Genomic DNA, 26,808 nt, shown 5'->3' with positions numbered 1-26,808 from the left:
GGGTTAATTGCCCAGGAGGTTCAGTGATTGCCCTAGACCCCCCTCATATCATTGGCTACTATTAAGAAAAAATTGAGGTGTGAGGGTGGTTTCCCTCACCCCACATGTGAATACAGACATTCGGGACTTTGGGGCTTTTCCCTTTCTCCAAATTGCTTAAATGGAACCAATTTAGGCATTACCCCGCACCTTATTAGCTAATAACACGGCTGGGATGGGGCTGCCGTTCGGTAGCTGAACTTTGGAGTCCAGGTCATGTTTCCATTTAGTGACCGCCTCAAACGTCGACACTCTCGTCACGTCGAAGACGATGAAAGCTCCGACGGCCTCCTTGTAGTACACCCGAGTCATGTTGCCGAAACGTTCCTGGCCTGGGGAGATGATGAGGTGGTAAGAAAGGAAGAAAATCACAGACTTATTAAAAATTGGGCACAGATTAATTAAGAGGGTAATCACCTCGGGATGCTGGAATTATCAGGTACAGTGTAGGCCTATATGTTTGTTGAAATTTTGCACACTTTACTGTGGATAAAACAGATTCAGAGTCAGATTCAGATTCAGATTCAGATTTATTAAACAGATTTTATTAAACAGCCACTACAGTACATGGATGTAAAGACAAATATGTATACAGTGCATCACATGACACAAAATTAACAAAGATTTGCATGCACTTATTTTGTGTAAGGACTCAAAATAGGGGAAACGGGTCAACCTAGTCAAACTTCAGGGGGGTGTTTCATCAACGTTTGTCGGCGCTGACAAATTGAATCACCATAGTAACAGTCAGTGACCAGAGCATCTCAGCCAATCAAACCCAAGGATTTTGCTGAAATTGGTCAGCGCCGACAGTGGTCGGCGCTGACAAGCGTTGATGAAAGACCCCCCAGTTCTACATATTTTCTGAAAGAGCAATACTACGACTACATTTCTGTAAAGTGAAAGATTCTTCCCTACTCCCTCCCCCCCCCCCAAAAAAAAAAAAAAACACAAAAAAACACAAAAAACAAGACATGGTGCCCATTTGAACAATTTGAGATCCTATCCCCCTAGGGATGCTACCTGCCAGGTTTTGTGGAAATCGGTCATGGGGTTCTCAAGAAGAAGATGAAAATGTGAAAAGTTTACACAGGACGCAGGACGGACGACGGACGACAGAAGCCGGCCACCGGACGCCCAACTCGGGACGCCCGACGAAGAGCAATCGCAATAGCTCACTTGAGCATTCAGCTCAGGTGAGCTACATGTAAAAACAGTTACTGCAAGATTATTGCAGCACAACAAAAGACTGATGAACAATTTTTTTTTTTGGGGGGGGGGGGCTTTGTCAAAAGGAGAGGTTTGTGAAGATGTAGTGTTTTGGTTCATAGGGCACTTGGCCATACAGATTTGGACTTCAAAAATTGGGGTACTACGACTAGTTGCATAGATTCGTGCCAAGCAAATATCTGGTGAAACACATTTCTAGTCCAACTTGAGTAAAAACATCCTCATGACTTTCATATACGAAAAGGACTGGATTTCTCGTCATGCTGCGTTTACACTTATGTTCCCGACAACCAAGGCACCCACGTTTCAGGCCATCGTGGACAAAACGGGATAAATGTGAAACAACGCGGTGAGACGGGATAGGCAAACATGACAGGCCATGAATGGCGTGTCAGATTTTTAAACCGCCAGAAAATTAAATTTGCCGTGGCAGTCCCCATGCTAATGAGGATTCTTGTATGCCATGATTAAACCGGGTGAACACGACGAAACACGACGGAATGTAATAGACCGTAACAAAACTTGGAGGCGGGTCCGTAGCAGGACGCAACGGAAGTTATTGATAGTCTAGCCTGACCAGATGTCGTGAGAACAGGGTCTGAAAGCTACAGCTGTATTTATATGTTCACCGGGACAAGGACTGAAACAAACAAGACCAGAATGCAAAGTGGGGAAAACAAGAGTATGTTTCAACTACGTGTACATTATACCTACGAAGCACTCTGTTTACGAATAGGACTAATGGGGCTGCGTGGCCGCCGGAAACATGGTGTAAATGCAGTTTTAGACTTGTTTGATGATATCTCTCACTGCCACCATGTGGGCAATTTCATGGGAATGTGGACATGGCACTAAAATTTTAAGTTTATCATATTGCAAAAGAATTACTCATTATGTATTACCCATATATTGAAGTTAAAGAAACTCAAAGAATTAAATCAATCGGTCAAATATTTCCCGAGATACACTAGGGTTTGATACTTTTATGTTTTGTTTTAAAAAGACTTTCAACATTTTTCATCTTTACACTCTGAAAATTACAATGTACATGTACTTATACACTTAAATCATCTACCAGTTATATATTCCAACATATTCAAAGTCTATATGAGGAGTGAAGCTCTTATTCATCCTAAACACATTCTTCTCTATCAATTGTGTTTATTAGTAATATATTTGTTTAACATTTATTCATTTTACTATCTACATAAATAAGCATCTCTTAAATATAAAATATTCAACACAAGATTCAGTGCCATCAGAACAGTTGTATGTCATCAATTTGTGTCACCCTGTGTTAGTGGACGTAATGTAACGCGAGTTACCGTAATGCGAGCTACCGATATAAAGGCTCCCTACATTTTACCACGTCATTGTTACTCAACTTTGATAGTGTTAATTTATGAGTCCTAACCCACTCTCAATTCAAGGTAGGAAAACTTTTATCAAGATTGTCTAGTATGAGGAGACTTTCCAAAAAGAGGCCTTTATAGAATTGGCCATGTCCTTTTTGTGTGATGCGAGTTAATACCAAAATTTAATGATTCAAGAATCCCAACATGTTTGTCCTTTATTTTTCTTTTTGGATTCATTTAGTTGGTGTATGTACAATGTATACTTAACCCATGATAAAAAAAGTAACTTGTAGATCCTACCAATTACAAAGATATTGGCACATTATCCCATAAATGTACCCATTATTTGTAACGCAAGTTACCATGGAATTGCCCATATCGTCGGTTGAGAATGATAAGGGCATTAAGTAACCACAAAACCCATAGTGTTCGAGAAGACTTAAAGCCCTTCTCATTCTCAACAGATGATATGTAGCTCAAGCTGAAACTCAAAATAAGATACACAAATGCCAAAGGAAAAACATCACAGTTTCCTGTGGAGTGGAGTAAGGTTATATTCAGCTCATGTGACTTCCACTCATGCAGAATTTATTATCTCCGCCAAGGGAGGAGGTTATGTTTTCATTACCATTGGTTTGTTCGTTAGTTAGTTTATGGTTAGTTTGTCCGTGTGCAAAATAACTCAAAAAGTAGTGAACGGATTGGGATGAAACTTGCAGGAAAGGTTATGAATAATAAGTAACAAATGATTAAATTTTGGTAGTGATCTGACAATTTTGGGGGAGTTTATGAAGGATTTTTGATATTTTGGCAGGTAGGGTCAATGAACTTGGGAGTTCAGGCGGCGCGTATTTGAGGTTTGCATGTGTGCACTAAAGTGTGTGCTCTAGTTTCTGCTAGGGCGAGGCGCGCTGTGCAGCTGAGGGTTTATGACGTAACAAAGGCTTCTATATTGGGAAATCGGGCGACTTTCAGCACACAATGCTATAAATACATATGGGTGGAAATCGGGCTGCATGCTTGGCGGAGGTCTGTGCTCTCAGAGTGCTTTTCTAGTTTTACTTATGAATAAAAGATTTATGTTGTCTGAAGCTATTATGTCCATGGATCCAAAATATATTTGTGGAGCCAAGATGACTCATGATAGGTTCCTTGTATGCACTTTTTGTAGCACTAGTGCTACAGTGACCTTTGAAAGTTATCAAGGAACCTACTACGTAACATGAAATGGTTACTATACTTGGTTTTGCAATTTATGATAGAGCACACACGAAAGTACAATGTATGTTCACAAAAACCTCACTGAGAATATTATAAAACTGCAGCCACATTGTCTTTTACATGCAAATATTTGAGCCACTCTACAAAAGTTGACACAACAAACAAAATTTGAGGTACTGACTCACAATAACGGAGCATAGTTTTGAGTTGTAGAGTTACGATATTCACTTTGTCAAAAAGGCTGCACTAGGACCACTCATTCTTTTTGGAGTCAGAGACCAAAGAAAGTGGGACTAACTTTGTGCAAGTCATGGTGATATAAAAAGTCAATCAGAAGCACACAGATTGAGAAAGTCTAACATTATTCTTGAATTCTATTAGGAAAGTTTGAATTCAAAACAGCTACACCTAAACTGGCTACAGATTTTGCTCTATGATAGAAAATACACTGTATGGTGCAAACTTTACTTTCCAGAAGTGTGCTCGCTGCATCACTTTTAAGTATCTTTTAAATGCATTCAAAGAGAAATTTCCCTTGGTCACAACTAAATTGAGGTCTTCTCAAAGAGATGTGGCATTTCAAAAGTAAATGGAAACTTGGGTATGGTGAACTATAGTGCTTGTTATCCGATGTTTCAACACTGGCTACCCTCTGAAACCAGATCCGATCATCAAAGGAGATTTGGGATGGAGTAAAGGGCTGGCTGACAAGGGAGATAAAAGGGATTTCAAGTTCTCCAGACAATACGCTCAACCAGTTGCTTGATACCCCTTTTATACTGCCCACGACTTTAAAAGCAAGCTAACTTTAGCTCGGGCTAAGTCGTTTTATACTGTCATTCTCGACCAACCAAGGTTAGGTACGAGACCAGAACTATCACCCCCCCCCCCCTTCAGTCTGCTGTCCTTCCCACTAACGCGAAAATTCAGTGACAGTTTTCATGCTTACTTATGAGCCCGCTGTTATACGTTATTTGCGAAACTCAACCGTTCATCGGCATCCTATAGTGTACGCACTGCGCCTGTCTATTTTGTTTGTTTGTTTTTTCTCAAAATTTAATCATGCCGTTTGCTAATTCAAAGAATTCACTGAGAGTTTTACCGAACAGCGAACAGTGACAGCAGTGTATAAAAAAAAAACTATTACGACATCAGTGCGTGCGATGCGTAAAGCACAGCGCGCAGATGGTAACAGTACAGCAGTAAACGTAATATACACACTGTATATTGGCAACCCGGAAGCACCGTACACAATTTCCGGTGACGGGTCAGTGGATTTAGCCCGAGCTAAACTCGCGTACCTGTTATACTGAAGTTAGCTCGGACCTGAAGCTGACCTGATCCACCCCCATAGAGCGGAGATAACTTTAACTCGGACTAACTATTTTCGACCTTTTATACCGAGAGTTAGCTCACTTAAGGTGCGGACCTGAAGCGAGCTAACGCCCAGTACAAAAAGGGGATGAGAGACGTCATCAATGCTCATAAAATCACTGTCTAGCAGCGCTGCTTCGTAAATGTAGTGGGTTACAAGATCTATTCACATGAGAATTCATTTTTTAACTCACTTGTGAATGGAGCATGCTGAACCCCACTGCACTCAAACAGTACTACTGCATATTAAAACCCAAAGTAGAATCACACAGCCGCTACAGGCTGAAGGCATCCGAGAATGCACAGCAGCAAAACTAAAAGAGCCATTACGTAAATGTGCAATTACATTTTGTACATGTTTTGAATCACTGCCACTGATTGTTATAGATGCAGGCAACTCAGTTTCAGAGTTGATGGTGCTTTCTACAGAAGGGGGTAGAGTGTCAAATGTCCAGCATTTTATCTCTCTTTGATGAAACAGTGACTTTTTTCTCTCTCTTAAATTCTTCTGCTGGAATTTGGTGGAGTAATGAGGAAATGGTGGAGATCATACAAGAGGTGTGTTCACACTGAGCTGACTTGTGCCATCTTCAGATAATCATCGATGTGAATAAAATGAGTGCCACAGTGTCATTTGGAAACATTTTTAATTGCAAGAACACAGCCAAACAAAACTCTTGTGCTGCTATGACCTGGATAAAAGCAGCTCACAAGAATAATGCAGCCTTTCTTTTCATGACACAAGAGAGTGTGTTTCATGACTTGAGTGGACAGGTTCAGTCAAAAGGTTCCTCGATATCCAACACACACACACTGTGTACCATGTATCTCCTCATGAATAGCAAGAACTGTGTGTATGGATGCATGACACCATAGCTGAGTATGACGGAGGGTGCGAGCAATGGCAGCATCAATGAAAACATAACATTATCGTGGAAGTAGTGTGTGTGGACCCCCCCCCCCCAGTTTAAACTGCATACACAGTGCATTTCATAACAATAACAATAATTCATATTTTTATAGCAGATAGTAATTATCAGTAATGTTTAAAGACATAATTTACCATTTGCAGATGAAACAAAAACCCAGCGACAGTGCTTTAAAATACAAGTTTTAAAATGTGAGTTAGGGATAGAAACAACAACTGTAAAGATTTGAATCAGAATAATCAATGTTAAGTGAAATTGTTAAATATATACAAAATGTGAACAATCAAATATAATAAAAATGTTTCTAGACTAAACCGTCTACAGAACTTACAGTTTATTGAGAAAAATACTGATATTTCCTTCATAGATTTTAGGCTTTGTTGCGAAAATTCTATTCATATGGTAAGATGTTTTGTGATACAACAGACCTACACATGCATCAAATCAATGTGATATCTTGAACTTTTTTAAAAATCACAGCTCCTAAAGGTAAACAGGACCTTTAAAAACCCGTTGAGGACAAGTGCCGAGTATACTCGGGCAGGGTTCTACGGGAAATGCATGTTGTAGCAAAATCAGTCCGTCCTCAACAGGTTAAACTCTATGCTGGTCATTATTATATTAAAGGGACTGTACAGTACTGGTTGAGGTGGGGATTCATGTTTTGAACATTCCTAAGTGAGACAATGAAAAGCCTCTTCTGAAATATGAAAGAGCATGTAATTTTAAGAAGGATTCAACGTTTATTTGATGAAAATTGGTTTTGAAACGGCTGAGATATCAAAAAAAGTGCTAATAATAAAAGGCCACAACTTTATTAGGATCTCTTTGTTTCATCTTGTTTTTGGATATCTCAGCCATTTCAAAACGGATTTTCATCGAATAAACTTTTGATACCCCTTAGAACTGCATGCTCTTTGACATTTCATAGAGTGGTTTCTGAATATCTCGCAAAACGTTAAAAGCTAAATCCTCACCTCGACCAGAACTGTACACACCCTTTAAAGTCTGCTAACTCTGGGAATGACAAAAGATATGGGTAGAAAACAGTTCATATGGTTCCCCCAATACAAGAAAGCCTCATCACTTGATGTTTACATCAAATACTATTTACATTTCAACTACTAAATATTTATCACACCACTGCCAGGCTCCCAGTTTCAAACCTAGGCAGAGAGGTACACCGTGTACATAGCAAATACTGTCTTGTTGCGAATGAAGTCAATCCATTCTTTACTTTCAAAGGGGAATGAAACCGAAACATGACACATTGTGGACTGAGTGAATGCAGCTATAATAGTAGAAAAGATCGGTGAGTTGGGAGAAAATCGCACAATCTATTCCAAATTTATGCATTGTTTAAGTTTGGTGCAGCCATCGCTAGACAAGAAGAGTACACATGTCACACTTTGTGACTATCAAGTATGGAAAATCAGGTTGTTGTTTTTTTGCAATATAAAGAGAATTCACAAATTTTATTTATTTTTAATGAAATATGTTTGTACACATTCCCTTGAATTGTTACTTTATGGTCATGGGTAAAATTATCAGGAATCCTAATTTCCAAAAGAGGTATAAATTGAAAATGTGCACTTTCATTCTAGAAGAAAAAAAGAAAAGAGACAGACTAATGTTAGGAAAGAGGAACACACCACCTGAAAACATTACCCTCACTACCATGCTGGGGAAATGACTGAAAAAAAAACCCAAAAAACAAAACAAAACAGAACAACAATGGAACATAACTCTTGGATTTCCTGACTTCTCATAACAGTCATTATAATGATAATGACTTGCATGCTGTAGATAAATATCCGACTGAAGGATAACATGTTCTACACGTGTGCTACAGTTTGCACATGAAAAAAAAAGAAAAAAGAAGTGCAACAACCAAATTTAGTTTTATGCACTTTAACCCATTGAAGACTCGTCCCTGGTATGGGTTCCCAGCCAGGCGTCTATGGGAAAAGTGTATTATAATACACTGTATACGTATATTAAACTCAGTCGGTCCTACAAATGGGTTAATTACATACCTGAGAACAAATGACTATTCAATACAGCCAACAGAAAACATGTTGCCCTCACCAACAACAATGATTCCAGTCAGAATGGATGCATGTGGCAACAAAAGATTCAGAAAATTACTTTAATACTGAAGATTTGATTGACTCATATCCATTGAAAGAAGCATTCTTAAAGGACAAGTTCACCTTCGTTAGCATAAGGATTGAGAGAATGTAGCAATATTAGTAGAACACATCATTGAAAGTTTGAGGAAAATCAGACAATCCATTCAAAAGTTATTAATTTTTGAAGTTTTTGTGCAGTCACCGCTGGATGAGAAGACTACTGCAGTGTATGATGTCACATGCATACAACAATGCAAGGAAAATATAAATACAATTTCACAAAATTTCATCTTTTGAAACAAGTTGCATTTTGTAGCAAAATGTGCAATATAGGTAAAAAATCAAGGTCAAAGGTCAAAGAAGTCAAAGGTCAAAATTCTGTGTAAAAGTTTTGAAGCCCTCACCTAGTGCCATCACATAAAGCAAACGGAATCGAAATCAGGTTAGAAATGGCGAAGGAGTAGCATTTTGTAGCCAATGTACAATACAGGTCAAAAATCAAGGTCAAAGGTCAAAGAAGGCAAAGGTCAAAATTCTGTGTAAAGTTTTGAAGCCCTCACCTAGTGCCATCGCATAAAGCAAAGGGAATCAAAATCGGGTTAGAAATGGCGAAGGAGTAGCATTTTGTACATGTAGCCAATGTACAATACAGGTCAAAAATCAAGGTCAAAGGTCAAAGAAGGCAAAGGTCATAATTCTGTGTAGAAGTTTTGAAGCCCTCACCTAGTGCCATCACATAAAGCAAACAGAATCGAAATCGGATTAGAAATGGCGAAGGAGTAGCATTTTGTAGCAAAATGTACAATATAGGTCAAAAATCAAGGTCAAAGGTCAAAATTCTGTGTAGAAGTTTTGAAGCCCTCACCTAATGCCATCACATAAAGCAAACGGAATCGAAATCGGGTTAGAAACGGCGAAGGAGTAGCATTTTGTAGCAAAATGTACAATATAGGTCAAAAATCAAGGTCAAAGGTCAAAGAAGTCAAAGGTCAAAATTCTGTGTAGAAGTTTTGAAGCCCTCACCTAGTGCCATCACATAAAGCAAACGGAATCGAAATCGGGTTAGAAATGGCGAAGGAGTAGCATTTTGTAGCAAAATGTACAATATAGGTCAAAGGTCAAGGTCAAAGGTCACAACTGAAATTCTGTGTAGAAGTTTCAAAGCTCCCATGTAGTGCTATCATATAAAGCAAACAGAATCAAAATTGGCTCATAAATGACAGAGAAGTAGAAAATTTAACATTTTGATCACACACGGACGCACACACGGACGGACACACGGACGGACGGACGCACGGACGCACGGACACACACACGTACGGAGCCCGTTTCATAGTCCCCTGCTCGAACTCGTTCGGCGGGGACAATAAGTACACATTCCCTTGACTCGTTACTGACATATGTTATGGGTAATATTATTCCCATTGCCTTTAGAAAGAGGCAAGTCAAGTACTCTTTTATTATGCGAAAAAAGAGAAAATAGTTGATTTCTTTACATTTTCTTTATACTGTTGTACTCATGACATCACCAGCCTATAGTAGTCTCCTCATCCAGCAGTTCCAACACAAAAATTTAAAAAAATCATAACTTTTGCATCGATCGTCCAATTTTCCTCAAACTTTCACTGATGTGTTCTACATGTACATTGTACTAATATTGCTGCATTCTCTCAATCCTTATGTTTATGAAGGTGAACTTGTCCTTTAATGTGAAATCGCCATGGCTGTTTTCACACTTTCATGTACACAGAGTGCATAATTTGAAACACGATTCTAATGGGGCATCACTAGAATCATGATTCAAACGATGCATTTTGGCTCTGTGTCAAACTGCAAACTGGAAATTTGCAGAGAGCAATCTGACTTGTAATTCCAATTGTAGTTCAAATGACAGTCCAGAAGCATCTTCCAATCGCGAGTCTCCAGAATCATGGGACGAAGCAGTCGTGTGTACGGATTGACCTCCAAGTCATGCTTTTTGGGGTGGAGCTTACGGTGACCATAACCACTTCCGCAGAAAAACCGCACTCGGTGAATATTTGTACTGCAATAAAAGCATTCACTACTTACCATTCGAGAGTTTGATGAGTGTAACTTCTGTAAAACACAATATTTTTGTGGCATGAAATTTTCGCGAATGGGAGCCGACGGCCTTTTTTGCAGCATGAAATTTTTGTGGGTTGCCTCTCTAATTCAATGCACAGATCTTGAGAGTGCATTTTAATTAAAATTGCTAAACTTGGCTCACATTCCTGGTTTCACAGTTGGTAAAGGAAGAAGTTCATCTTCTCTACTCGCTCTAAAATTGGAAACTACAGAATCCGCATCACCTACCCTCGGTCCAAAATTCTAACCCTAATTGTAATTCAGCAATTCAATAACGTCTCTATAGACATCACAGTTTTCCAGAATAAAAAGCATAATATGAAACGACTTTACACCTGCATATAATATACTTTGACAAAAAATAATACATAATAAAAGAAATAAACAAACCTGCGATGTCCCATAGTTGTAATCTGATTAGCGTGTCCGCATCCCAGTTGATAACTTTCAGTGCAAAATCTACTCCAATCTAGAATCGAAAAGTACAATGAGAAACAAGAAATTTCATTACAGTGCATAATCTTGGTATTTTTGCAGGCAAGTTCAAAGCACATTCAAGAAATGGAATAGTTTGGGTTGAAATAGGGATTTAATAGATTTTGATTATTTGCAAATAATTAGAATCCATTTATAGATATGAAATGTTAAAGAGCATACAATTCTATGAGGAATTCAAAGGTTTTTTTTGACGAAAATTGTTTTTGAAATGGCTGAGATATGCAAAAACAAAGAATTCCTATAATAAAAGGTGGAACCCACCTTTTATTACAACCACTTTGTTTTACAGTAGGCCCTACTCAGCCATTTCAAAAACAATTTTCGTCAAAAAAAACTTTGAATTCCTCATAGAATCGTATGCTCTTTAACATTTCATATTTATAAATGGATTCTAATTATCTCACAAAAGTTAAAGCCTGAATCCCCCAGCACCTCAACAAAAACTAAACCATCCCTTTAATGGAAACATAATACTGGGAAGCATTGTACGTACATAAACAAGTGCCATTGTAGGTGTGCTGTAGCAGTTACAGTGGGCTACACAATTTGTAGGTGGTGTCACCGGAAATGGCAACCACCACCACCACCACCACCAAAATAATAATAATAGGGCAAGTCCAAGATATCGCGCACCTTACGTATGGGACATTCAGAGATTTCAAACCTCTGAAAAGTAATGAAGGAGCACTTGGATTTTATTGTTTATCATCAGGAGGACTGGTATCCTTGAGAAGAATATTGTGTTTAAGTTTGGTGTCATTTGACCTTGGGTTGATTATTTTATTAAGAAAAATATGCCAACTTACGTATGGGACCAGAGAAAAACTGGATTTTTCAAAATAAAGTTTGAACTGAAAATTCTCTGAAAGTACCTTACTGATCAAGTTCTGTTTGGAAGTGAAGAAAGGTACAATACTGAAGTATCTTTCAGCAAAGTTTCACTGCAAAAGAATAAAGCATATTTTCATGAAGTTGGTTTAATTAACGAAAGTACACCTTACGTATGGGACATGGCTCAACTTACGTATGGGACATTTGTCTTTAGTGCACAAATGCATTCATGGGAATGACTTTAAATTTCCCCATAGTGTCATATTTAGTTCCACAAATCATGCTACAACATGTAACAAATGAAATAGACTTCTAAGTGGGTACTTTCCCGGTTCAGGTACCCAGCAAAAGCTAAAATAAAACAAATAAAAGTAATTATCAATTTACAATTAAATGTCTTAGTTTGGATTCCGTCATGCATTAACACTGTCCTCATGATGTCTACACATGCAGATATAGTATACTGACACTCTATTTCTAGCCCATTTGTAATTACTCTAGTCAATATTTTTTCATCAAATGAAAAAAAAAATGAGCAAATTCTAGCTTGTGACCTTGATATAGCATACATGTACATGTACAATAACTAATTTGTAGTCTTGATAATTTCAACTTTAGAATCAAATGTCATGTACAATGTATTTGCAGATACAGTTTGAAGTGGGTACTTTCAGTAGCTCTAGGCTTACCTTGCAAGTTGTCTAAGTTTTTATAAAGCTTTATAATTGTTTGAAATGCAGCACAAAACACAACAACAAGAGTACTTCATTTTGCTCTGTAATCATCATGTTTTGCCATGTGAATTTTAGCTGAACTGCAATATCAATCAAATTTTAATGAAAGTTTTAGATTTTAAGGAGATAGAAGAATGTATGTACCAATGCTGTTTCTGTTTTTTTTTTTTTCAAATTGCTTAGCTTCGTGTCTATGAAACCAAAGACGACAAAATTTGTGCTACTTTGTACATACATACATGCTTGTGTAGTGATACAGGAAAGATTATCATTTGCACATTCAAATCTAGATTTGAAACACTTAAGTAACTCACTGATCTGCAAATTACAATTTTGAATAAATTCTAATAACCTCATTTGATCATACACTACCAGATTGCAGTGTATGTTGATAATTGTGTAGATGTGGGGTACAAAGTAAGTATGAGTTGATGAAGGTGTCTCAGAGCACATCTGTCTCTTCAAACACAAAATAGAAAAGAAAATTGAATTTCCTATTTGTTTGTGTAATTTGTGTTTTTAGCACTCCAACCACAGAACCAGTATTGATATTGTGGTTTATAGCAAATGTAAACTATAGTCTTCATTTTACAGGATTTTCAGAAATCATGTTCATGACCTTGATAAGTCATGACATATTCTGAGGGTGAACAGTTGAAATATTAACAATCATATCAAAATAAAAAGTACAAGTGTACTCTCATAGGGTTTTTCCTTTGCTATCAACTCAAGTAATGACAAAGTTACCTGCTCACACCTTAAGTGATTTTTCTTTTCAGTAAGACCTATAATGTTGTCATTGATGCGCGCCATAAGCACAATTGTTTTGATTTCGCTTTTGAGGCTGTACAACCTGTGGTACATGCTGAACAGTGTACTGCACCTAAAATGACACTCAGAGAATCCCATTCTTGGACAAAGTCATTTTGTAGAGAGGTAAAGTTGAAAATGATAACTGAATTAAGAAAATGTCCAATATCAAAATGTTAACGGGGAATGTTAATTCAAGACCAGCTGCACAGCCTGTAATGAAAATAAGAAATTACAAGTATAAATGAATATTCTTTATTTTCCTTTCTTAATCATAGAATGACTCAATAATGCTGTTCTTACACTCTCCCTGAGGTCATCTGAGTAGGAGAGGCAGATATATAGACATATTCTTCAGAGTAGGTGCAAAGATAACCATTAACCAAACAAATGTAAGGACATATAGCATCCATGTCAAAAGGCGGTTTTCCCATTCACTTTGCATGTAATGTCCCATACGTAAGGCATTTGTCCCATACGTAAGCAAACTTTAATTAGTTATAAGATGAAGGACTAATTAAATTTCCTCATTTAGTTTTGCTAATCTGGAGTTGAAATGAATAAATTAGAACTTCCTAAAGTATGATTGGTCAATGTTACAAATCTTCAGAAAAAACTTAAAAAAACATACTCAAATCCTTACGTATGGGACACTATGTTCTGGGAAAGTGCATAATTTGCATAATTAATGTGCTGACCTTGTCTTACCAATTGCAGATTATACTAACTCATACAGGGGTCATGTCCATAAAGGAACTAGGTCAAGGACAAATTCAACTGATTTTAGATGAATATTTATAATTTGTCCCATACGTAAGGTTTGTTTTTGATTTATGCAAATCAAGGTCATATTTCTTGCATAAATTTGCATAATTCAATATTTTCTTTGCTGGAAACATATGATTTAACTCTTTGGCTACAAGATGATATCAATAACTTTTTGATAAAATCAAGATGAATTTTGAGCATCTGAGGGGACATTATCTTGGACTTGCCCAATAATAATAAATAAATAAATAAATAATGATAATAATAATAATAATAATAATAATAATAATAATAATAATGATAATGATAAACAATAATAATAACAATATTAATAACAAACATATTCAAACAAATAATCAATAATACTGCAAGTTGAAATACATATGTGAGAGTGTAATTATTCACTCTCAAAGTACGCATTATTGTAAGTTGTTGAAACCACACTACGATGACGACTTCTGTTTGAATGAGGATGAGGTCTGTCAAATATTTTGTAATGAGGTCTGTCAAATATTTTGTAATATATTACAAAATATATATATATTACAAAATATTTGACAGACCTCATCGCAGCGAAAATCAAGGAGTTTTACAATACAAGTAGGGCCTATTAAACTCAAAACCACTTCAAATCTTCTTGATTTGCATACTGGGTTGTCACCTGTGCAAGTAAACATACTATTCTTCACAATGTACCAACTTTTTAAAGTGCGTTTGCATATTAATCCACATTTTGGAATACACAAGTACCAAAGTTACATTTGATACAGGTGTACATTTGTACCTTGATCACATGGCATTGCTTCCTATAACTCGTGATACATCTACTGTATGACAGGGTCTGTATGCATGTGATGTGATAGGACCAATGCCAACTGCTACCAGTACAGTGTACACCTTTTATGATCATATTATTGTTTGTTCTGAAATCACAACTCTTCAGCTCTTCACAAAACATTCAACATCATTCGAGACTTGTGCAAACATGTGGTAAAAAACTTTGACCTAATTTGAATAGTCTAAACAAAATGCAGCCCTTGAATGAGAATCAAATGAAAACGAAAACAAAAGCACACTCTGGCAAGTTTGCATGAGTGCACATCAATATCATCATTTAGAAGTTTATCTATCAGATCATTCAAATTGTATTGACATAGTATGTTCCAGGAAGTTTTTTTTTTAATTATCATGTTATAAACATGAACACCCATTATCAGCCTTAAAGGTACTGTTTACCATTGGGAGCAGTAATTAAAAAAAAAAAAAAAATGTTTGAGATATTGATGCTGTGTACATTGTACTGTAGGTCAGTTGTATCACAAAAATATTCTAGACCATTTTAAAACATTTTGCATTTTGTAATAAAGTCTGAATGAGTGAAATATGGAGATACACATTTGTATCACTATTTTCCCCACTAAACCATAACTGTAGACGGTTTTAGTAATAGTCTAGAAACATTTTTATTATAACTATTGTTCACATTTTGTATTATTAACAATACGACATTGATTACACCAATTCAAATTTTTACATTGGTTGTTTCTATCCCTAACTTACATTTTAGAACTACTTGTATTTTGAAGCATTAAAGCTGGGTTTTTCTTTCATCTGCAAATGAATTGTGCCTTTAAAGGTAATAGCTCATCTTCTACATGCTGGCACAATTCCCGCTTTATCACTGGTCCATGTGTATTGTAAACTTGGGGAGAGATGAATTACTAATGACTGGCAATTTTAGACAATGACCATTTGAATTGATTTGCACTTTCATCCACTTTTTCATGATCAAATGACATGTAGATCTACAATGTACCAGATGAAATGACAGGTGAAAGGCAATTGACTTCAGAGAGAAGGCATAATTGTACTGTGATAGTCTTTGGAATAAACATCCTATAAAAGACGCACATCGTATCTTACTATCAACCAAGCTCTGATATCATAAACAGTCATCCGAACCCTCGTACTGTAAAAGTGGAATTTTTTGTGAGTGTTGAAATTTTCGCTTAACTTTATACACATTTTGCGTAAAAAGTAAATCACACAAATATTTTTGCTTTACATACATGTATGTTCCAAAAGTTGATGTCGTGATTCCGCGGATTTAAAAACAGGGTATACATAATGTTCAGTACTCATCTTTAAACCCAGTCGTGCGTGGAAAATTACGCAAACATACACTGTAGTCCCTTTCACAGTATATCGCGATTTTACATCAAATTTTTGATTTTGCAATTTTCAGTCATTTCTATAGTGGACATTCCATTATTACACATATTGTGAAATTTTCAGTTTCTAATTTTAAGATGTATTTTTTTTTTTTAATTATGACGTTTATAGAGTCTTGTCATTGCATTTTGTTCATTTCCCCATACATGTACATTGTAGGCATGTGTGTTAAAAAGCAGTGATATGTCATCCTCTCCTTAGATACGTACAACAGTTCTGATGACGAAAAACACAGTGCAGGTGGTCAACCAAACCGTCATATACAGTATCATATGCAAAATATTTCACGAGGTTTTTATTTTCGTGAATTTTGTGAGTCAGGTGCTACAACATTGTATACAGTTTGCAAATTTTAAGACACATGAAAATATTGACCATGATCCTGATATGAATCTGACGTGCACGTGATTACACTGTTCAAGACTGAACTCCATGATCACGAATTCAACCACTCGCAGAATTGTTGGGAAATCCAGATTCACGAAAATTTAGACTCGTTATTAATCATTATATAATGGTATAAAGTATCCTTGAATTGGCCACAAATTGTAAAATTACAAGAAGGTTGTTCCTGTCTCGTATTGGTAAGTTCTATTATGATTTTGTGCAGTTTCGTGTAATCGGTAAAACTAAACCTTTCTCAAATGGGGGATATGCAATAAAATGTGTGTTTAATCTACGAGGACAGCATACATGTAGCAATTTTTGACGGCAAATACCCCCAGAATCTGGTTGTTCACTTGGCTTTGAATGTTGTTGTTTTTCTTCCACACAGGGTCTCCAGTTACTGTGCATTTTCACTTCATGAGGACTACCACTTTGGCACTGGGCCTGAAACTCCTGGCTTTACTAATTTGATACTTGGACTATGATTTTGCCCCAGGAAATCCAGGTGAACTTGAGCCCATCAATAAACGGAAGGCCTATTGAGCACTGGTACTTTGATCCCTTGCTGCAGAGGATTATTAAACAAATACAATCACTAGGATGAGCAAACTTAACTAAAAGCCATGTGGAATTAAAGCATGCTGTGCTATTGTACAGTGTAGCTGTAGGGAGTTGATTGCTGCATGGAACCTGTGTGTACAATGTATTTATGCAGTACCGTATACTGTAGCATCCAAACATTCAAAGATTTCTTGACTTTAATACTGAGGACCCTGAACCTAAGACCAGTTATAAGTGTTTATCCAGTAGTCATCATTAATATCTGATAAATGGAATCTTTACAACAGCAGCTTCCACTGCATATCAATACCGGTTACTTTTGGGAACAGTTCACCAGTTGTTGTGTAAATGTTAGTTTGCTTTGTTTTTTCTCTGTGTGTCCCTGCTGTTAAGTTGAATTATATATTTTGTCGTCAGGTTTGATACATCTGTACAACCACATATATGGTTAGTCTTTGGACTTTTATTTGGTGTTTTTATAATAAAACCAAAATTGAATTAAATTGAATTGAATTGAATTGAATTGACACATATTTTTCTTTTCATAAATCAGTAGTTGAGTCCTAGAGTATGGTAAAAATCTCAATTTCTACTATGGGAAGACGTGTACACTGTATACTTGTAACATTTGATTTGAGGAATACAGATTTGTGTACACAAGTAATACAATACTAAAAAAGGATTACAATGTAACAAAAAGCAATACATAATTTATGAATGCTAAAAACAGGAAAGACAAGTTAATGCTCTGAAATGAGCTTACTGCTTGAAAACAAAACACACACACACACACTCACACACACTTTACGCCTTGATGTCATTTAAAGTTTACCTGTAAATGAGTTGAGTAGAATTTCTCTTTCTTCAATACAAAACTTTAATAGTCTAATAAAATTGAATATTCCTGTTGTTCTGAAATTTGCTGGTATGTTTTATGTACGTGCAGGAGTAGAGCAGGAAAAACAAAGCTTTGTGAGAAAAAATACTGAAAGAGGGGGAATTTGCATTCAGGACTGCATTGTACATTGTGAAGGGCAGTTGTAAACCATCTGTGTTTTTGTTGCTGTTGTTGTTGTTGTTGTTGAGTTCAAGACAGCGAGATACAGCATTTGATCTTGATTCAATAGTCGGAAGTACTCGGTACGGTTTTAATAGTATTAGGGAAAGAGTTCGTAATGTTCGTTGGTACTATGTACACACTGTTTTCAAATGTGATCATGTATTAAGAAAATAAGGATTAGTCTTCAGATTTTTATAGGTTTTTTTTTTTTTTTCTCCAATACAACAGAAATTTGGTGCAATTCAATTCAAAGTAGAATGAACACTGGAATATCACATGTGCCAAGTTCAAATTGGAATGAATAAGATGTATAAAAATCAAGATGACTGCAGTGACTGAACAACAGCTACCTGTAAATGCTAAAATAATTCATTCTGAGATATGCAGCATATCTTGTCCACATAGATGATACCATGTGAACATAAAGGTAGTGATGAATGGGTTTTATCATTTAACATATCATCAAAATGCTACCATATTTTATCATATCCTAATCTACAATTTGTAAGTATTCTTTATGTTTTATCATTTGTACAAACTGTGTATATCATTTCATAAGATGTAAATCTGTACATTAATATATTTTATCATATATCTGTATATCAAAATAATTATATTATCATATTTTTTATCATTGAACATGGAGAAGCATGACTCACCGTTGCTCTGTAGTGCTGCGAGAAAAATTGATGGACGTATCTCTTGATGACGCTCGTTTTGCCGACCCCAAGATCCCCAATGACCAGCACCTTGTAGAGATGCTCTCTCTTCTCACCCGCTGCAGTCTAAGGAGGTAGAGAGAGAGAGAGAGGCCATTACAAAGCTCATTAAAATGAGTTCTTAAAGGGAAACATTACCCTTGACATACTGTAAAAGTGGAAATTTTTGCGGTGTATAAATTTTCGCGCATTTCGCATGACCGGAAACCAGCCCGAAAATAAAAACAAGCAAATATTTTTGCATGTCATACAAAATGTATTTCCACTATTAAAAAAAAAACAATATGTCTTGATATCGCGGGATTTACAGATGTACATGTATCAGCACATCTGCACCTCAAGCAGCACACCTGGGCTATATACACACACAAACTGACTGACGGGCAGTCCACAAACATACACTAATGCCCCAAGTGCCCTTAGGGTTGGAGGTCCAATCAAACCTTGAACAAAGAGACCTCCTGTACAAAACACTTTGTATGGATCCATAATCAAACAGCACTCAGTGAAAACATTCCATTCTGTTGGATGCACACTGCACAAGTTTTCTCCACGTTACATTTTAATTAGCTGCGTTCAGACGGAGGCAGTTTTGGTCGGAGTAAACTTTGGAGGAAGCCAGGGTAGGAAGAAGCTTGGTCAGAGGAAGGTCGGAGGAGGGTTCGGAGTAGTGCCCGTCTGAACAAGGTTGTGGTAACTTCCTCTGGTTTCATTGTGTAATGTGTTTCATTACCATGTGTTTCACATGTGTTTCAGGGTACTTTTTTCAAGTGTATTATTTGTATGATACAAGTTTCCTTTCAATTTCATAATTCATCTTTAAAGTTGAACACGAGTTAGATCATACTGAAGACAAGTTAAAATTGGTTAGATTGCTCTCCTCTACCAGTATAAATTTCTTTTCTTCTTCTTTTATCCAATTGCCTAAGCAGGTTTAATATCTAGCTGCCTTCACTTGAAGCTCAAACCCAAACTTATCACAAACATAAAAATGTCCTTATATTCTGCAGGTTAACATGATAGTGTGGATAAATATGCCACAATGAACTGATGTTAATAGAACTTGTAACATTTAATATGGTCTATATAATGTATTTGATATGATTACTACTTCTCCATCTATCATAGTAAAATTGCATAACATGTCTATCACACCACAATGTACTGTATGATTACTTTGCCAATAAGATTATTTGACTCAATATTAAAAGTGAGATAAAGTACAACAATACTTTTATGGTACATCAAGATGTCTGTGATATAGCTCTATTTTGACATGTGTACATATAGAGGTGACTGTGCCAGTGTGAACATTTTTCTTTCCCCGTATGGTGCAAGTACCAGGGAGGTATTAAATTATAATCAAATACCTTGTGTGGAGTCAGACACAGTAATCTGCAACATATGGCCAGGAACATAGACTTGTTTGAAATCACCACATAGTGTATGAATATAACAACATTCTATTCCACATTAACCAGTTCCTTACAGGCATCTGGTACATTTGTATACCAGGTTCCTGTGGCGTCATTACACACACTTGTTGTACACAGGAACCTGGTATACTGTACAAGGTTCCCAAAATGTAGACAAGAGTGGCGGCATTTGTGGCCTAAATTCGTGTTAAAGAAAAGAAAATATAAAGAAAATACTACAAAAATCCATTTTTCATGAAAATTACAAATTCCATCAACTTGATATTGACATATACGTTAAGGGTAGCAGTTATTCCCCCTGCTTTCTGAAAGCGGTTGGTCCACTGCTCTTTCATAATTCTAGAAAAGTGAATTTTTGTTGAATATCCTCTATATTTTCTTTGTATTGTTGTCCACTCATACGTCATATCCTCTAGTAGTCTCCTCATCCAGCGGTTCCAACACCAAAACTTTAAAAATTCATAACTTTTGCATCGATTGTCCGATTTTTCTCAAACTTTCACTGATGTGTTCTACTAATGTTGCTGCTTTCACTCAATCCACATTGTTCTTTGGGTTTACCTTCCCTTTAAGTTGTGTTATGCTGCCAAGAAAAATGGCTTTGAATAGAAAGATTGGAGTTTTTCCTATCAATACCTGTTTTCTTTCAGTATCTAAACTGTGTGTATCGCAGTACTACATGTATTTGCCTTTTCTCAAATGTGATGTGTGCTTGTTTTGTGTATAACTTGTAAAAAGATGTACACATGTACTGTACATAGCGATAAAGGTGGAGTTCAGTAGATATATATATATTTTTTTTTTATTTCACTGACCCCATTCAGGAGCTTCTTTTGTGTACATGTTTACTAAAGAGTTTGTGAGCCCATCAGCACAAGTGTACTCTTCATAACTTGTGCCCGATTGATATTTTGCACTGTTCAATGGCACATGTATGTACATATGTACCGTGGAAATGGTGGAAATGTAAGTACTGCGGCTTGACTGCTTTCACACAGGTGGATTACCTACATGTGTACCTGTCCCTTCTATAAAGTTGACCTGCAAAAAAGAATCTTGTTTGGGGGCATTGAAGGCTCTTGGAGAATTGTGGGAAGAATGGGTTTAATATACATGTAAGAGCCATAAACACAACTTCCCTCTATTAGGCATCAACCAGTGACTGTTCACATATTATGGATCCTGATGAAACAGAAATTGAGTCTGAAGGAAAGCAGCAAGTCATTGCATCATAGAGAATAGGTGAATGATGATCACATTACCAATTTAGTTTCACAAGTCGGATGGGTATGACATCAACTTTGCTCAACAACCGTGCACAGCAGGTCTACACTTTCAAAACCAACGGTGACAACAATGTATAGAAAGAACATGATCCTCAACTTGTAATGTTGTGCACTTTAGATGCACTTTAAATAACTTGTCCCCTTTGACTGTGAGACATTCATCAATGTGCAATACTTTGTTTGATTGTATCAAATTATAATGCATGTATTGTTTTGTTCTTGTTTGTACACTACTGTACATTGCTTTTTCTTCAATAAAACATTCTAAAAAATCTACCATCATCAAGAGCAGTATGCAGCACAAACACAATGATACCTCTTTATACCCCAATCGAGGACTTCAGCAATACCAAAACATTTTCTTCCCTAGAACTGGATGAGGGCATGAAATACTCTCCCAGCTATAAGGCCAAGTAAAAAAAAAAAAAAAAAAAAAAAAAAGGAAGTAGTTTCTCATCCTTGTGCCTATGCGATTTCTTCACTGTATATATTTTTTAAAACTGAATGTTTGTAAACTACTGTATTTTTCAAAAACGGTGATTTTCTTCCCTAGAACTGGATGAGGGCATGAAATACTCTCCCAGCTATAAGGCCAAGTAAAAAAAAAAAAAAAAAGAAAGTACATGTAGTTTCTCATCCTTGTGCCTAGATGCAATTTTTGCACTGTACATTTTTTTAAAACTGAATATTAAACTACTGTATTTTTCAAAACGGTGATGAAAATATCCAAATCCTCGTCTTTGTCTGGATCTTTTTTTAATAATAATGATAATGAATAACAAAAGCCCTTAATACTGATGTTTCTAAGCGCATAGAAGCGTACAGCGTTGCCACATCATAGTGTGTAGTGTTGCGCATAGAGTTGCCACATCATTTTTTTTTTCTATATATTAAAAAAAAAAAAAAAAAAAAACTTGGGCTAGACAAAGAGACATTGGATTTTCACCTACCGATATCATATTGCGTACACTATTAAACATTGCAAATTAGAATCTCCTCTACCAGTGCATTATCCAATACTGTAGACAGGCCTACTGTGGGAGGGCGGGAGTAATCTACAAATCAACCACTGTACTGTGGGACTGCACACTGCATGCTACATTACATCTAAAGAGAAAGCATCACAGCATGTGTCAGACGTGTATGTTGTACATGTCTGTGAACATAAATAAATAAGTGTATAAAAAATGCATAAATGTGAACATGGCTAGATTTCAGTTGTTACCTCCGCCAAGGAAGGAGGTTATGTTTTCATTACCATTGGTTTGTGTGTTCACTTGTCCGTGTGCAAAATAACTCAAATGAAACTTGCAGGAAGGGTTGAGAATAACACAAGTAACAAACGATTAACTTTTGGTAGTGATCCGAGAATTTGGGGGGAATTTATGAAGGATTTTTTATATTTTGGCAGGTAGGGTCAATGAACTTGGGAGTTCAGGCTGTGCGTATTTGAGGTTTGCATGCGCGCACTAAAGTGCGTGCTCCACTTTCTGCTAGGGCGAGGCGCGCCGTGCAGCTAAGGGTTTATGACATAACAAAGGCTTCTATATTGGGAAATCGGGCAATTTTTCAGCACGTATACCTATGGGTGGAAATCACTAAAGTCTATGGAATAGCCCAAAGAGCTTTCCCCAGGGGTGGAGAGGAGAGAAAAAAATCTTTTTGGGAAGAGCAAGATCATCGGTGGAAAGTAACTGCTTGGCGGAAGTCTGCGCTCTAAGAGTGCTTTTCTAGTTATACATGTACATGTATACTCATGTCCACTATAACATGCTACAGAACGTATGTGTAGATACTTTATAAGATGTTTAATAGAGGAGTTTTGTACCATCATCGCAAATGATTTTCAAACATGTACAAACTCACTGTAAATATTTCACATCCTGACACACTTGCTTCCAAGTCTCCAAAGTCTGGCAGAAGAGTATAGCTGGACAGTCCAACTTTTGTATTATTTCAGGATAACTTGATTGCTTGAAATGAAAGCTCTAGCTGCGCCCTGCTCATCATGATATGGTACATGTACGTGCACAGCAGTGCTGTAGAATCATTCCAAAATGTATTTAGTACCAAAATTATTCAATATTCAATTTTTACCTGGCTTTGTATACTCAGATTTTCAAACATGTACAAGTACACTGTATTTCAGATTGTGAAATGTTTAGGGTTTATATGCTTGAATGAAAATCATTACACCAATTATAAAAGGCAGTAAAAACTACACTGTGCTACATGTAGTTTGCAAAAATTTTGCCAATATATTCAGTGGCCTCAGATCAGAAAAATAGTAAGAATATCAAATAGTAAGGACTTCCCGCATCACCTCTCTCCAAAAATCTGGATGAGAGAACTACCGGTACTTTCTTCACTCGGCTTTAATATGGAAATGTACATACGTACACTGTACTACACGTAGTGTCAGCCCCTTGGTTTAAAACAGGTCTGTCATCATCCTCAAGTGGCAAAAGGCTGCAGCAGCTACAAGTGTACACTTGTAGATCCACAGCATTTTTTTACTTTTTCTCTTTTACATGATTTACCTTGATGTTGGGAATAAAAGTACACAGAACTTATTTGCCCCTCTGCATCCTCTTGAATCTTGTTGCAAAATATCTTTTGCACTACTATTCGCAAGCATAGGGCAAGAGCATTATGGGACTTTAGTATCTGTAGATCTAAATTCAAACAGTTGAATTTATGTTTCCATGCCTCTTCTAAATGTGATTTTAAGGAGTTTATACTGCTGATACTGATGGCTTCACTTGCACCCTTGTACACTGTAAATATTGAATTAGCACTTCATGCACCCTAATCTTTTGTCACAAACTGCAAAACAAGTTCTGCAAGCATCTTCTATGAAGGAAGCAGACTCATACTCGCCAACTCAGATTCATCAGAAGAAAAACTAGGGGATGATAACTTTTTTGGCAAGCAGTTGTACCACTTCATAATTCATTTGTATAGAATCTACATTGTACCTAGTGCATGCAGTTTACATGGTGTGATAGCCAACTTTGTAAACAGTGGAGGCGATACAGAGTCCATCAAAAGAAAGGTGAAGTACAATGTAAGTGTTTCCAGATCCAGGGCAAGCTCATGAAATACACTCCGCTCCCCCCCCCCCCCCCCCCCCCCGGCCTCTGTACTGAATTTAAATACATTGTAATATGGTGGCTTTCTTGTCAATACTTGAGTCATGAATTTGGCCCACTGCATGGCGAATCAACTGGCAAAATCATGAAATAGGCCCCACTGCAGGGCATGTGCATAAGGAGGGTTGGGTTTAGACCTCTAACGTTAGCATGTCTAGTTAGGAATTAAAGTTTAAGTTAGGTTAGGGTTGTATGGTTAAATTTATAGTTGAGGGACATTAGAAAGTCTTTCCGAGAATTAAGGATGAGGAAAAATCAAAGATCAAAAGAAAGAAAAGGGCACTTAATTATCCTGAAATTGATCACCATTCCATTTATCGCCATTCATTTTGTCATACCGGTGAATGCTTTCCACCTCCATAGACTTTGCACATAGTGAAGACGAAGAACAAGAGGGGATCGATATCACGATTTATTTTAGCCAAGAAAAGGAAAAGAAATCCAGAAGAGAGAAAAAGAAATCAAATGGTCTAGTCCTACAGACAGAAAAATGGCATAACCCGAACCTAGTGTTAAACTCAGGGAATACAATTGTAATTTTCCTGGTATCGCATAGCAATTTACTATGCATTTTGGTATGACTGCTATACAAAATGTAATTTGCATACACGTGTAGCAGTTTCATTACAGACTTGTAGGGCCTAGATCTAGACCATTTTGTTTGAAAATGTACATTGACTATTAAAATTGTATGTCCACGTCCACAAACAAAAATTGCTGTTCAATTTCGAGAAGGAGAATTAAATTATTCCCTGTACACAACTGTAAACCCAGGGGCATGGATGCACATGCCCAGCAGTGGGGCCTGTAAATGTATTTTGAGATATTGCCATTTAGAGTTTAACTGAGGGTGTCAAGTGTATCAGAAAGAGGGAGTGGGTTGGGTGGGGATTCATGCCATCATGGTCACTATGGTGGTGTGTGGTGGTGGTTAAACATTAGGCCACCCACCTGCGCTGCGCTGTGCTGTGAGTGTGAGAGCTGTGCCTGCCTGCTTGCTATGCTATAATTGATTGTAGGGCCTATTAAACGTTAGATGGTTTTCCTATTAAAGCTGCTACAATAAGTGAAGTGCTAGCTGCTGCAGCCTTTACAGTCGCTGCAAATTGTAAACAGCATCCAACACCACGGACACTAATTTGTTACATACGAATATACGATATTTTCGGGCCAAATTCCCATTGGAATAGCGTGTGAAAGGCAACGTGTGAGGCACTACTCAAACCGGGCGTGGGGCGCCATGGGTAGGCCTATGGGTGCAGCAGGGGTGACAGAGGGACGGACGTACAGCCGCGTAGCGGACCTCAATGTTTGTACAGCAGCCCTTTGCACTATCACCGTAGGCCTACGACCCGAAAAACAACTCAGACCAACTTACCATGTTATAGTCGACGTAACCACTTCTCTATAAGAGATACAGCATCGATAGACACATAGATCAGAACTGCTTCAATAAAAATGTGGAGGACCGTCGCAGAAAATTGTTTTCTTGTTCCTCGACCCGGTTTCGACTAGAGTTTACCTCATTACGATTATTACTGCACACTTCACATTATACCACACACAGCAAAGTCAGCTGACTCGCGATCGCTCGTTGCTCTTGGAATATTGTGCGAGTACGCCATCTCATGCTCGACAGTAAAACAGGGTAGGGCCCTAGGCCCTATTTATTTTGGACAAGGAGAGAGAGAGAAAAAAAAAAAATAGACATAAAACTACTCCGAAAGTGAGGATAATTAATGATGACGGAGCTGGACAGAGAGGTCTCGTAACAAGAATTGTAATCGCTTCCCAGAACAGTAATGTTGTGCCCCTTCCTTCATTTCCGCGGCTGTCTCCGGTTTCTTAAACTACAAGCATTATAGCTACAGGTGTGACATGTTGTTGTTGGTGGTGTTGTTGTTGTTGTTGATGCTGTTGTTGCAGTTGTTGCTGCTGTTGTTGTTGC

General features: G+C 37.1%; 1 protein-coding gene across 1 annotated transcript in view; it reads right to left on the bottom strand.

Annotated features, from left to right (window-relative positions):
• LOC140239553 (ras-related protein Rab-32-like) overlaps positions 1 to 26,351 on the bottom strand; it is a 38,849-nt gene extending 12,498 nt beyond the window's left edge. Inside the window, exons 1-4 of the mRNA XM_072319386.1 lie at positions 26,239 to 26,351; positions 18,927 to 19,052; positions 10,777 to 10,855; positions 190 to 371 (exon numbers count right to left, since the gene is read on the bottom strand). Of these exons, the coding sequence (XP_072175487.1) occupies positions 190 to 371; positions 10,777 to 10,855; positions 18,927 to 19,052; positions 26,239 to 26,241 (390 nt within the window). The 5' untranslated portion in view covers positions 26,242 to 26,351. The remainder of the gene's footprint in view (positions 1 to 189; positions 372 to 10,776; positions 10,856 to 18,926; positions 19,053 to 26,238) is intronic.
• Positions 26,352 to 26,808: the final 457 nt, after the last annotated feature.

This window comes from Diadema setosum, chromosome 16 (genome assembly GCF_964275005.1).
Source record: "Diadema setosum chromosome 16, eeDiaSeto1, whole genome shotgun sequence".
NCBI classification, from domain to species: domain Eukaryota; kingdom Metazoa; phylum Echinodermata; class Echinoidea; order Diadematoida; family Diadematidae; genus Diadema; species Diadema setosum.
The sequence above is the reverse complement of the archived record's forward strand: the minus strand, read 5'-3'. Positions and strand labels throughout refer to the sequence as shown.